The 13893-nt window shown below is 36.0% G+C and overlaps 1 protein-coding gene across 1 annotated transcript in view; it reads right to left on the bottom strand.

Annotated features, from left to right (window-relative positions):
* Positions 1–7990: 7990 nt before the first annotated feature.
* LOC137866066 (collagen alpha-1(XI) chain-like) overlaps positions 7991–13893 on the bottom strand; it is an 82742-nt gene continuing 76839 nt past the window's right edge. The window contains exons 59-68 of the mRNA XM_068701720.1: positions 13479–13586; positions 12913–12966; positions 12790–12825; positions 12623–12676; positions 12058–12319; positions 11185–11297; positions 10937–11005; positions 10438–10671; positions 9439–9623; positions 7991–9347 (exon numbers count right to left, since the gene is read on the bottom strand). Of these exons, the coding sequence (XP_068557821.1) occupies positions 9477–9623; positions 10438–10671; positions 10937–11005; positions 11185–11297; positions 12058–12319; positions 12623–12676; positions 12790–12825; positions 12913–12966; positions 13479–13586 (1077 nt within the window). The 3' untranslated portion in view covers positions 7991–9347; positions 9439–9476. The remainder of the gene's footprint in view (positions 9348–9438; positions 9624–10437; positions 10672–10936; positions 11006–11184; positions 11298–12057; positions 12320–12622; positions 12677–12789; positions 12826–12912; positions 12967–13478; positions 13587–13893) is intronic.

The following is a 13893-nucleotide window of genomic DNA, read 5'->3' as shown; positions in this document are numbered from 1 at the left end:
CTTCACCTAAAGGGCTCTTGACTCGATCCATGGCTTCTATACTTTGCCATTCAGACCTTCCCCTCGAGGACGTCCTCACAGGCTGCAGCAGTAGCCTGTCCTTGACAGCAGAAGTCACCTTTACCCTGATTGGAAGCCTTTTCACTTTGGTATGCCAATCAATTTCCCCCCCCTTTTTCTAAGGAAATGGACACGTTGTTGATCTTTTATTTGTTTAGACGGTGGAAAAGGCAGCAAAGGAGAAAGGAGGATGCAAAGCTCTGTCAGTTTAGGGGCACACATTTGGTTTCAGACATTTTAGCTTTTCTCTGGGCACGTCAGGCAATGCTAATGCAGACCTGAGGAGTAGGGGTGTCTCCAGGCCCTCTCCAAATAGGAAGTCAACAGCAGGTTGGGATAAGGTGACGGTTTGGGCAATGACTCACAGTACTGTTGGAGTGTTTCCCAGTGAAACTGTTTGAACAGGGAATACTTGAACTCAAGAAGTGTCTCTGACAGGAGGAGACCGAAGTTTCTTGGCACACTTGAACAAAGGTTTTTTTTTTTCGTAAGCCATGGCCTGCATTCCTGATGAGATTCTCTCTAGCAATAACAGTGGCTGATGCTTGCTTTGTGGCTTAATCCAATTCAAATTTGTTATGACATATGATGAGCCAGGGGTATCTTCTACAGTTCAAATACACTTTCAATATTGCTACAAAGCATGTATTTACTGAAGTAATGAAGCAATAAACAAGAGACCACTGAAAAATGTCCATAAATCAAGCAGATTTAATGTCTGTAGGAATTCAAGAAATATATAAAAAGAACAAGCAGTTATGAAAAGAGACACTATCTGTCAATACAGGCTTTTATGGTGTTCCTCTCAAAATAGCTGAACATTACATGGTTTTGGCAATTTTAAACAATTCATCTTCCTTTATCCAGGAAAATGTGCGATTGCTCTTTTTGTTCGTTATTTTTTTCACCCAGTGTCTCTCCAGTACGACAGAAGTTTTCTACTCCTGCTCATTAAGCAGTTCATCTGCTGAAGTTGTTGCTTTGCTCAATAGTAGCTTGATGTTAGTTGGCTTCCTAGATTTTGGCACCAACTGTCCAGGTATTTAAACCGACAGTCCACAAAATAAGATTTGCAGAATAAAAGTAACAGTAAAAACGGTTAAGGATTAAGGGTGTCCTGTTGTGTACAGATTGTAAAGCCTTTTGAGGCGAGTTTGTGATTTGGGACTTAGGGCTACTTAAATAATATAATGACATTAAATTGAGTCTGATTTAACACTATTTCCCATAACAAGGGAGAATTATTATCTTACCCATACTGGCAACTAAGAGAAAAATGTTGTTTATCAGTATACATTAAAATAAAAATTGTAATTACTAAATTGCAGTGTTTTCACTGTTCTTGTAACCAAGACCAAGATTCAATAATTTACTGCCATATGCAAGTTTGGAATTTGTTTCGGTACACTAAACAAAACATATAATCACATAGCACACACAACAAAACCACACTACCACAATTACAAATCAGTAACCATACAATAAATACAGTATGGCAACCAGATGGCTCATGCCAGTAAAGTGACAATTTAAATTGCATGTGCTTGTTTATACAACTAGTGAAGCATTTTAGATGCTGATTGCTTAAGAATAAATGTAATTGTAGAAGTGAGATGTTCTGTCTTAATACTGCGTCTTTTACCTGAAGGTAGTAGACTGAATAGAGGGTTTTCAGGGTGTGAGGAGTCCTTTAAAATTGTCACACCTTTTTGCTGAATTGGGAATGTGATATAATTCAGAAATGGTGGGGAGTAACCAGCCAATTATTCTAGAAATCGTGCGCTTGTCTCTGTCCAACAGTTTTTTTCTTGCTGGATGTAGAATTACCATACCGTACAGGTATTGAGATGGTGAGCACACTTTGTTTTGCACCAGTTGACGAGAGAGGAGACCTTGTTCTTGTAAGCTCTCATCATGCCAAGAAATCAGTTCCACCAGAGTTGTATTATTAGCAAATGTGGTCATCTTTACAGTGTCAGTGTGAAATACAGTCTTTGGTGTATTTTGTAGAACAGTGGTGAGAAGACACACCCCTGACGGGCATCTGTGCTGATGGTCAATGGGTTTGAAAATCTATTGTTGTTCTGTCCAGTACAAAGCACAAGACTCAGACACAGAACCAATGAAAAGTAACTTTTACATCTTTATGTAATGAAAATGAGTTTATATCAAATAGCTAACTTTCTCGATTAGCTGCAATACTGTGCTAAGCTAGCTGCATCTTCTAGTTAACATAATAGGATTGCCTGTGCACACTACATCAGCTATACTGATGGATAAGTCCTGACACATGCCATCTTAACTATTTTACTGAATTTCTGGATGTTACAAAGCGATCATTTTCACCTAACAGCAAAACATGTCATTATGCCTTCAGAGATTAAGCCTGTATTAAAAAATGTTACTCACTCATAGCCATATGTGTGTCCACTATTGTACTTCTGAAAATAAATAGAAATGTTGATGTTTATCACCACTAATATTGAGAGCACAATATAGCTTTTGTTATGTTGTACTGTGAGTCAGCTACAGCCAAGGTCAAGTGAATCAAAGATTGACCCAAAGTGTAATAATCATGGTGTAATACTGCATAAATGAACACAATTTAAACATTTTGTATGGTTATGACGTTATTGTGCTTCTGCTTCCAAACTGCTTTGTTTGAAAATGACTGTTGTAAGGATCCCTGCTCTGACAACTTCACATTAACCAAGGGGACATAAATATTTCATGGCCGGCAACAGTAATGACACTTTATTACTGAAGCCTGCCATGACATGTTTATGGAGTTGTTGTGAGTGTAATTATGAGATTTCTAGAGGAGTGTCTGTGACATTGTTAATCTAATAATGGCCATAAACATGTAAAAGGTGTTTGAGCATTAGAACAAGCCCTTTTAACATCAGCGGTGTTTGTGTTGTCTGCAAAAGTCGGTGTTGAAAGCCATCATTATGATGCTCTCGCTCATTTGGAATTATTTTCTACCAAATGCAAACACTTAAATGAGTAGATTATTTACAGATTTGTCTCTTTTTTTTATTTAACACTAAAACCTAACCGTGAAACTTAATAAAATGACACACACAAGAATCAAACCAGATATTTTAGTTGTTACTGTTTTTGGCAGAAATCTATTTTGTCAAATCTATCCCATATCCCTCATTATCATGAATCAAATCTCTTACTTTATACTCTCAACTGCTAAAATGACAAACACACGGCGAGAAAAGATAATTACTGTCAATTTGTTTGGCTGTAGAGTCTTCAGCAGCACAGGCATACCCTGCTGTAGCAGCTCATTTGAATGTGAAGAATAGGTACAACATATCACATAACATATCGACTGTATGTCTGTGTGTGGATACATGTAACTGAACTGACCTCTCTGGAATGACACAGCATGTTATTTGGTATACATGAATTGATTGGTGCTGTCTCAGAAAGTGAATGTTTTTAGTGGTTGTCGTGCTTTGAATTGACCTAAATGTTGACAGGGTCACTCACTCACAGGTAGGTGTCTGTAGTCACTCACAACCCCTCACAGAATATCAACAATGTATGATAACTGGGCTAAAAGACTGGTGGTTGTAAAATCCAGTTTTCTTTTTACTATACTGTGAAGATGTTTTTTATGACGTGGTCTGACTGTATTTTCTTCAAAGCCAGTGGTGCAATTAATCTGCACCAATTAACCTGGGGATTGTTTTTGTCATCCTGTATTGGCACATAAGATCTCAGCATGCAATGTGTGACCATGCATTTTGTGTTGATACAGTGTTTATACTGACACAATTTGCTATAAATAAATATAGGATAAGTGAATGCAAACGATTGCAGTGAGCATTTAACAAAGCACCGCATATTTATTTCATTTGCACATAGGTTCTCAACATACTGTAATTACACAGGTTTGTGTGACGGCTCTGAAGTCTATGGCTTCAAGTTAAAGAGGTGGAGATGCAAACAGATCTTGATCAAAGAGTCAGAGAAATAAAGTGGAAGAGCTCACAGTAACTGAGCTCAGCAGAATAAATCGCATGAACACGTTGAGCCACTAATCCTCTTAATTTGAATTTATCATGGTGAGGGAAGTTAATATGTGTAAGGCAGTGCAGAATAACAAAAAGAGACATTTTTCAGAATCCGGTATTAATATTTTACTGAATATTGAAGAATTTAAGGCACATAAAAACATGTGGTTCATTGTGTGTCCTGCGAGGAACCAGATAGGTCTGACCTCAAAGCCAAACCTCTGGTTGGATTCCCCAAAGTCATTCAGCATAACGTCGACGGTGAGCTACTCGGCGATACGGGGAGTGTTGATCTCCATTAGTGTTAGAATAGTCGTGCTTCAGCTGTGGACACAAAAGACATAATTATTTAGTAAGGTGGTGCAGTACTGTACACAGAATCTTTTAGGTGACTTTTGTAAAAATCATTAAAAAAAATCATGTTTGTTTAAAATTTTTCCTAGAGTTACCGCTTCCGCCAAACAGTTGCAGTATACATCCATGTCTTTCCAGACTCGTATGATATCTGTAGTGAAGACTTTCAAAACATTTGATAAAAGATATTGAATGTATTATTTTGGCAAAATTGGAAGTCATCACTATATTGACATATGTGATTCCAGTGAATAATTTCCTCTGAGAAACATTCTGTCTTTGGTTAGAAACTATTTTACAAAGGACTGATAGAGAGCTTCATCACATGGTGCAACGACAATTACATGAAGCTTAAATTATCAGCAAAACTAAATTCTAAACCGTGGATGCTGCACACATCTTTAACATTACAGCACAGAAGATCTATACAATCACCACAGTTTTAAGGTGGGCACTGGGCACCCATGATTAGTTTCACCAATATGGTATCCAACCAAATGGGATAATCATCACAATCTCCCTTTCGGTTCCTAAGTTGGGCTAGGGTCATAAAAGTCATAGTATAGTATGTCGAAAACTGCCATTAAAAAAGTCATAGTATATGATGTCAATTAAATATTCATAATACTATGTTTAAATACATATATTATAATATGTTGAAATATGCTATAAAAAAGTAATAGTATAGTATGTCGAAAAATGTCATAGTACAGTATGAAAATAAATATTCATATTACAGTATGTCAAAAAGGTCATAAAAGAATAGTAAAAAAGTAATTTAAGTATGTCAAAATGCCATGAAAAAAGTCATAGTATAGTATTTAGAAAAAATTAATTAAAAAACTCATGAAAAAGTCATAGTATAATGTGTTGAAAAAATTTCATGAAAAGTAAATATTTAGTATGACAAATATGCCCTTAAAAAATCATAGTATAGTCCTGTATGTTTAAAAATGTCATGAAAAATGTCATAGTATACAATGTCAATTAAATATTCATAATATAGTATGTCAAAAAAAGTCCTAAAAAGGTCATAGTATAGGGTGCTAAAAAGGTTTTATGAAAAAGTCATAGTATAGTATGTCAATTAAATATTCATAATACTATGTTTAAATACATATTCATATTATAGTATGTTGAAAAATGCTATTACAAAAATCATAGTATAGTATGATAATAAATATTCACATTATAGTATGTCAAAAAAGGTCATAATATAGCTTGTTAAAAAAGACATGAAAAAGTAAAAATATACAATGTCAATTAAATATTCATAATATAATATGTCGAAAAAAGGTCCTAAAAGGTCATAGTATAGAGGGTTAAAAAAGTTTTATGAAAAAGGTCATATTATAGTATGTCGAAAATGTCATAAATGTCACGAAGAAGTCATTGTATTAAAAAAAATATTAAGAGATCATTTTGAAAAAATTAATGGAAAGTGTCGTAAAAAGTCATAGTATAGTATATCAATTAAATATTAATATTATAGTATGTTGAAAAAAGGTCATAATACAGATGACAAAAAGTCATCGTATAGTTTGTTGAAAACTGCCATTAAAAAAGTCATAGTATACGATGTCAATTCAATATTCCTAATATAGTATGTCAAAAGAAAGTAATATCATTTGTTGAAAAAAGTTACATAAAAAATCTGTATAGTATGTCGAAAAATTTCAATAAAAAGTCATTGTTTAATATTTAGGAAAATGCCATAAAAAAAAATCATAGTATAGTATGTTTAAATATATCATGAAAAGAGTCATAGTATAGTATGTTTAAATATATCATGAAAAGAGTCATAGTATAGTATGTTTAAATATATCATGAAAAGAGTCATAGTATAGTATGTTGAAAAAAGTCATGGTAAAATTGGTAACAAAAATGTTATGTTGTGTAATGTTATGTTTTTGAGAGGCGCTTCAATGCTTTCTTTATTGGCTCCTTTAGCATAGGAAACACTGGACCTTTCTTTACAAAAGGAAAGTAGATAATTCTGTCCCCCAATTCCTTGCGGCGGCAACATTTAAAGTGACTCACCATTCGGCCGTCCATGAAAACAAACGATATGCTTATCTTACACAGGTTTAACAATTATACTCATACAGTCATAAAGTAATGGGATTCATGTTGATGATTATCAACACAGTGACAATCCTTTTGTTTCATTTTATATGTATTTTTTTACTTCGAACATGTAACAAATACGTTTTGTTTTTTTAAAGAATACGAAATAAAATGAATAGTAACAAGTGAATTTGTCAATTTCTACTGAAGCTGTGCTGATTGTTAATTGTGAAAGCAGCAGGAAGGAAGGAGCTCCGGTGTCTCTCCTTCACACACCACGAGTGAAGCAGCCTCTCACAAAAGAAGCTCTTCATAAAGCCCGCATGCTATTGAGTATCAGATTTCATCTTGTCATGTTTTAGTTGCGCTTTTTGTAGTCCTTCTTCATTGCAGTTTCTCCATGGCAGACCTACGTCAGTGACATCCGCCATTGCATCATAATCACGTAGCTTAGTGAAAGTGTAGTCGGATTCTCCAAACACCACGGTTGTCTTTTCCTAACTCCTCATACATTCTCCTTCACATCTTTCCTCGACCCCAAGACATTTTCCAAAGAGGTCAAGGAAAAGTGGTTAGGAATAGACGTTAGGAGGTCATTTTTTAACTTTTCGACCGCAGACATAGTATGGCAAAAAAAGTCACGAAGAAGTCATAGTATAGTTTGTTGAAAAATGTCATAGTATAGTATGTCAAAGTATTCATAGTAGATTATGTTTAAAAAAGTCGTGAAAAAAATAGTACGTTGAATGTATAAGGAAAATTCACATAAACAAAGTCATAGTATTGCATGTCAATTAAATATTCATAGTATAGTATTGCGAGAAATGTTATAGTATAGTTTGCTAAAACACTGTTATGAAAAAAGTAATTGTATATTATGTCGAAAAAAATTATCATGAAAATTGATAGCATAACATGTCATAGACAGTCAGAGTAGGGTTAGTTGGAATCAAGCCATATGTTTGACACTTAAGTATCTCATTTCACCTTGAAGAATAGGAATCAAGATATCAAACGTCTCCACAGTATGTCTGTAAGTGGGTAAATGGAAGTGAACTGAACCCTCTGGCATGACACAGTATGTTGGCAATTTGATCAGAACTGTCTCAGTAGAGTGAATGTTTTACTCTGAATTGACCTATATGCTTACAGGGGTTCTCATACTCACAGGTTGTTTTTTTCCGTAGTAACTCAAAACCCCTTACCGAATATCAACAATGTAAATCGATAGCTGGGCTAACAAATAATTGTACTATCCTGTGAAGATCTTTTGTCTGTCATGTGCATTTTCTACAAAGCCAGTGGTGCAAGTTGGAAGCCTTATCAGCCTGTGGAGTGTTTTCATCATCCAGTGTACACTCTCAGCATGCTGTGCGTGACCATGCATTAAGTCTTGATACAGTGTTTTTATCTACTCAACTGGCTAAAAACAAATATAGGATAATCTGTAAGTGAATGCAAACGATTGCAGTGTGCATTTGGCCAAGCACCAAATATTTATTTCCATTGTACATAGCTTGTAAACATACTATAATTACACAGGTTTGAAAGCGGCTCTGAAGTCTATGCTAATATAGCTTTAAGCTGAAGAGGTGGCGATGCAAACAGATCTTGATCAAAGTAAAATCTGAGTCAGAGAAAGAAAGTGGAAGAGATCACAGCACCTGAGCGCCGCAGAAGCAGTCACATGAACCCAAACACTCCACCTAATCTTAAGTTATCATGGGGAATGAAGGTAATCTGTTTAAGGCAGGGCAGAATCACAAAAGAGCACCAATTATTTCTGCACTCAAATACAGACATTCAACCCGACATTTTTCAGAATCCAGTTTTAATATTTTTGAATGAACAATTCAAGGCACAGGAAAACATTTTGTTCATTTTTACAAATAACAAAATCAACAGGGTTTTTTTGGGGGTATTTTGAAAAACAAACAAACAGTTTGACAAATTAACCTCCAAAAAAGAAAAAAAAGGTTTTCTTTGTAAGTTAGCCACTACAAATAATGTTCAAACTTGATTGTGTTATCAAGATATAAGCTCAGTTGAAGTTGAATATGTCCACATTTTTTAAATAGAAGCTGAGGTACAATATAACATCTCGGTGAGTGATTCTTTTTCTTACAATATTTATATTAGGATCTCATTTTATTATGGCTTAATATCCTGATGGACATACCAACTGGTGTGTCATGAAAAAAAAAATGCTTTTAGTTTTAAATGTCATGTTCCAGTTAGGTTATCTCTCATAAAAATCAGATGAAAGTCATATTTACACAAGTATTATTTTTTTACTTACAAATTGGAATGTTTTCAAAAGACAAATTAGTTTTTTAACACACATCCAATATATTCATTGGATTGATTTCTATATAGTTTACCAAATATTTATTTAAACTCTAAGAGCTGGGGCACATGCAAGTTTTTAGAGTGGATTCGGAAAGAAACAATATTATACACAATAATAATAATAATTACAGTTTTATCAAAAAGCACTTTTTGTTTGTAGCACCTTGAGTGTTTTGTGATTCTGCACAAAAGCACCTCTGTGGTTGTATTCAGAGCAGCACCTGGAGCATCCAGAGAGGGAGGCATGGTGGGAGGCGAAGGACAAGGGAGGATGGGGCTTGGATTTAGTGGATCCTCTCTTTGTTACTAAAAGTGCGCAGCTGTCCGCCACGGCATCAAATGTCCTTTTCCTGATGTCACTCCCATTACTGCATGTAAGTTAAAGTCATGTGATTCTGGCCCTACAAGGGCGAGGAGTAGTTTCCCCTGGTCAGCGACTTCATGACAGGGCCTAGATGCACTCTTCTTCTCCGGGCTTGAGTGGATCTTCTCGGCAACAAAAGAAAACACAGGTTTTTTGCTTCGCAGGGAGAGAAGTTGGGATGTTGGATCTCAGCATGTGGGTGTTAATATTTACCCTCTGACCCTGTCCTTCAGCGGGGAGCAGGTGTGTGTCTAGCCTAGGAAACAGACAGGGCCAACCTCGAAGCCAAACCTCTGGTTGGATTCCCCAAAGTCATTCAGCATGACGTCAATGATGGGCAACTGGTCGATGCGGGGAGTGTTGATCTCCATCACTGTCTTTGAATAGCCCTGCTTCAGCTGAGAACACAAAGGACAGACAGCTATTTAGTAAGGTGGTGCAGTATGATTCACAATCTTTTAGGCAACTTTAATAATAATCACTCAAAGAAAAAAAAGTTTGTCTTCAGATTTTTCTGTAAAAAAACACACACAAGGGGTCTTAATCACCTTGAAAAATAAGGTACAGAAAATGAATGAATTTTATTTTAAATAATATTGATTTCAAAGACAATCAACCAACAACAGTTTTGATAACAAGCTTCTGAAATGAAAAAAATAAAAGAAAGAAAGTAATGGTATAGTACTATCATAAAAACAAAAAGTCATAATATAGTATGTCATAAGTAATGTGACTTTGACCACCAAAATCTGATCATTTCATCCTTTAGTTCAGAAGAATGGGACATTTAACCAGAAAACATAATTCCTCTGACCAGAGGTTCAATTTGGCCCCCAAAAACTGCTGGGTAGTTTAATCTGTTTCAATACATCATCATTTGGTAGTTGATTATATCTTCTATTAATCTGAATCTGTAAAGTAACTAAAGCTGTCAGATAAATGTAGTGGACTGAAAACTACAATATTTACCTCTGATATGTAGAGAGGTATAAGTAGAAAATATAATAAAATAGGAATACTGAAGTACAACTACATCCCACCATTGTTATCCTAAATACATTTAATAACTGTTTTTCCAAGCATTTTTGCTGAAAGTATTTCCCTTAAATATTTAGTCATCTAATCCTTTCAGTTTGTGAGGATAAGTGGGATTTCATGGGAATCCGAAAAACAGTTTTTTTGCAAACCGAAAGTTAGATAATGAGTATTTACCGAGCAGCCGTCCATCAGAGGCTTGATGAAGGGATTATTGTCGTAAGACATCTCCTCATCGTTGGAGCCCAGGAAGCGCAGTGCCTTGTCATAGTTATCTGCCTTGGCGTCGTACCAGGCCACAGACTGATGGCAAATGTAGGTGAAGTTCTGCCGTGCCGAGGAGCTCAGCAGCTTCAGGAAGGTCATCTGCACCGGGTTGATGGTGTTTTCTGCCATGTCAACGTAGCTCAACTAGGGACAGAGAGAAGGGGAAGAGGATGGAGTGAGGAGGGGTGAGGGATGGTTTGAAATAAAAGTTGGAGAGGAGGTACATAGGAAAGGAAAAAATGAGAGAGGTAAGGTAGGGAGATGTATGACAGGAAGGCAGTGTAGGAAAGCGAGAGAATGGTGGGAAAGAGTTACAGTAATTGAGACAAAGTGAAAATGGATGTGAACATCTACAGGTAGGTAATGAAAAATAAAATAAGAAATTTAAAAGTCATGTGGGGTGACTCACAATTTTGCCACGTTTAAATTCACTGAACCATGAACCTGGAGACTCCTTGGGCCAGTTGGATATTCTAACCTATATGATAAGAAAAAGTTAAATGACAATCAGAGAACTTGAAAATGTTTCACTTTTACAGTAGCTGTACACAGATCTTAATTAAAATAGCTGCAAATAGCTCCTACATGTTTTTTACTTAACACAACATTTGTTTCAGGTCTGTATTTAACAGATGTTAACGTTTGTCTGTTACTTACTCCTGTGGATTTCTTATCTGGGTGGATGCACGTTTCTCCGCCTGCTGTGAAGTTACAAAACACTTTAATGGAGTCTCCGATACAGCCCTGGTTTGGATCAATCCAGTATTCACCTGCAAGACAGAGAGAGAGAAACAGCCATGAGACAGAGCCAAGGCAGGGGTGAGAAGCACAGATTTGTCCTCCTAGAGAGTGAATACTACTGCTGTTATTTAATGTCCACATCATCACAGCTCAACTATTTGAAAATACACGGATGTTTTATGTATGTCAGGTTTTGTGAACATGTCCACAAGGCGGTTAAAAACTGTTGTTTATTATTTCCAAAGTAATAGCTTTGGTTTACAGCTGCAAGGAATCAATCGTTTGATCAAAATTAATCCATCAGCAAATGTTCTAATAATGCATTCATCATTTAGGTTGTTATTCAGTCAAAAATGCCAAACATTTACTATAAATTTTCAATATTGGTTGTTTTTTCAACCCTGAGTAGTGCCTGCAGTCATCCTTTCAAACATCCTCAACAACCTCTAGAATTAAGTACCCTAAGAGGTGACACCCAGGACACAAAAGAACTTTAAAAATCACTTGCAGCTGCTTATAAAAGTGACAAAGATGAGTATTACAACATTTTTCATCAACTCCTCTCCCTCTCTTCAGGATGTTGGCAGCTGCATAGTAAGATGATGCTTAGAGAGTTTCAAGTGACTAAATTAAACTCAAACTGTTGAAGTACAACAAAGAGTAAATGTTGTGACACTTGGCCACTGTACTGTATGTTAACCTGTTACCACTACAACTATAGACCGAGTTCTACTATTGATGAATTTTGTCTCATGGTGGATACTAATATAAAAACTGTCTCTGTCCTACCATCTGCATAGTCCGGCTGGCTGAGGTGCAGGTCGTTGCAGGTCCTGGCAGGATTGTCTTGGGTGCCGATGGGGAACTTCATGCGCTCAATGTCCTGTTTGAGGTTGTTGAGGGATCCAAAGACATCCTCCATTCCCTCCATACCGACGCCATCTACGCCGTAGTCTGCTAACGCCTCGTCTCCCTGCATCTCCGCCTGCCGTCTGGTCTTTCTGGAAGCCTGCTGGATGGGCAGCGGCTGGATGATGTCACCAGGTGGACCCTGAAATGCGGAGGTTAAGGTTAAGCACATAATTACTATTGATATACATATTTGTCAGGGGTTGGTTTCCATAGCATGTGCAGCCTCTGTCAACTTAAACATTGGCTGTTGAATCAGTTATTTTCATGATTCATTGTTTCTTCAAAAATAAGGAAAAGAATGCCTTCAAATTGTTTCTACTCTAGTGATTGCAGTGTTTAATCATAATGCTATAGTTAATGCACATTCAGAGCATTTTTAGAGTATGTGCATATTAATAATGCTTGGTTGGATCTATCTAAAGACAATAAACGGGTAACTTACAGGTGGTCCAGGTGGTCCAATCAGTCCATTGTCTCCCTTCTGACCTGCTGTACCCTGACAGAAGACAAAGTATCATGGTCATAATTAAAAAGAACCCCATTCTCATAAAACACATGACAGGCAATGAAAGGCGTAAAACATTGAAAAAAATTAAAAACATAACTTACAAACGATCCCTTTGAACCTTTCTGTCCTTGAGGGCCCTGTTGAAAATAAAATATTAAGAGATGAACAACAGCCATGATGAAAAAAAGTTTGAATAATGTTTTGATCAATAAAAAAATACTTACAGAAATACCAGGGGGACCAGGAGGTCCAAGAGGACCATGGGAACCACCAGCACCCTATAACAGATAATAGATCACATGAGTCTAAATACAATATACAGATGTCTCGTTTAACATACGATACTTGATGAATGTAATTGTCCAAAATGTCTTGCAGTTAGAGATTTAATATATTAACATAAATGCAATACACAATATGACAAATGCCTACAAAAAATTACAAATAAAATAAGTAAACATTCAATGCAAAATGGGTTCTATTGTTATGCGTTAAATAGGACAAAACTCTTTACACTTTCTGTTTAAATGATCTAAGAATCATTCATTTTGACAGGAGAAATTTGTGAAACAAGAATATTTTCATGCAAATATATGTGATAAAATAATTAAAATTTGTTTTTGTTCTTTATCCCCTTTTACTATATAGTGGTATTGTGGGAATATGACCTAAGTCTCAGAAAGTCACACTTTTAAGGATACATTTATGCAGCGCTATGACTTTATTAGATTCACATTACAGTGGAGACAATGAGTCTATTTTAATAAAGCATACTCTGCCTGACACTTACAGCATCACCCTTGCCACCAGCAGTACCCTGAGGTCCAGGCAATCCTCGGTCTCCCTTCTCTCCAGACTCCCCAGGTGGTCCAATTAGACCGATAAGACCCGGATGACCCTGGAGCAGGCAGAGACGAAAATAAAGAACAAAAAGGGAGACAAAAGCATAGAAATCAATTTTGAGAACAAAACAATATTTGTACTAATTACGTATATGTAGCAACCTGTTACATTAGCCCTTCAATATTTATTCCAGTATATTTGCACTCTCCACCTACTGTATTAATGTTTACAGAAACAGTCTGACCTATAGACATTGCATGTTTTTGTTCCCTGTTGTATTTTCTCTTTTTACATTTGTACTGTCTTTCACCTACTTGTTCGTGCATTATAGCTAAATGTTTAAACCTTAATTTCTGTTTATT

This window comes from Cebidichthys violaceus, unplaced genomic scaffold, assembly GCF_023349555.1.
Source record: "Cebidichthys violaceus isolate CVI_PGR_0920_01 unplaced genomic scaffold, fCebVio1.0.p SCAF_8, whole genome shotgun sequence".
In the NCBI taxonomy this organism is placed as follows: Eukaryota; Metazoa; Chordata; class Actinopteri; order Perciformes; family Stichaeidae; genus Cebidichthys; species Cebidichthys violaceus.
The sequence above is the reverse complement of the archived record's forward strand: the minus strand, read 5'-3'. Positions and strand labels throughout refer to the sequence as shown.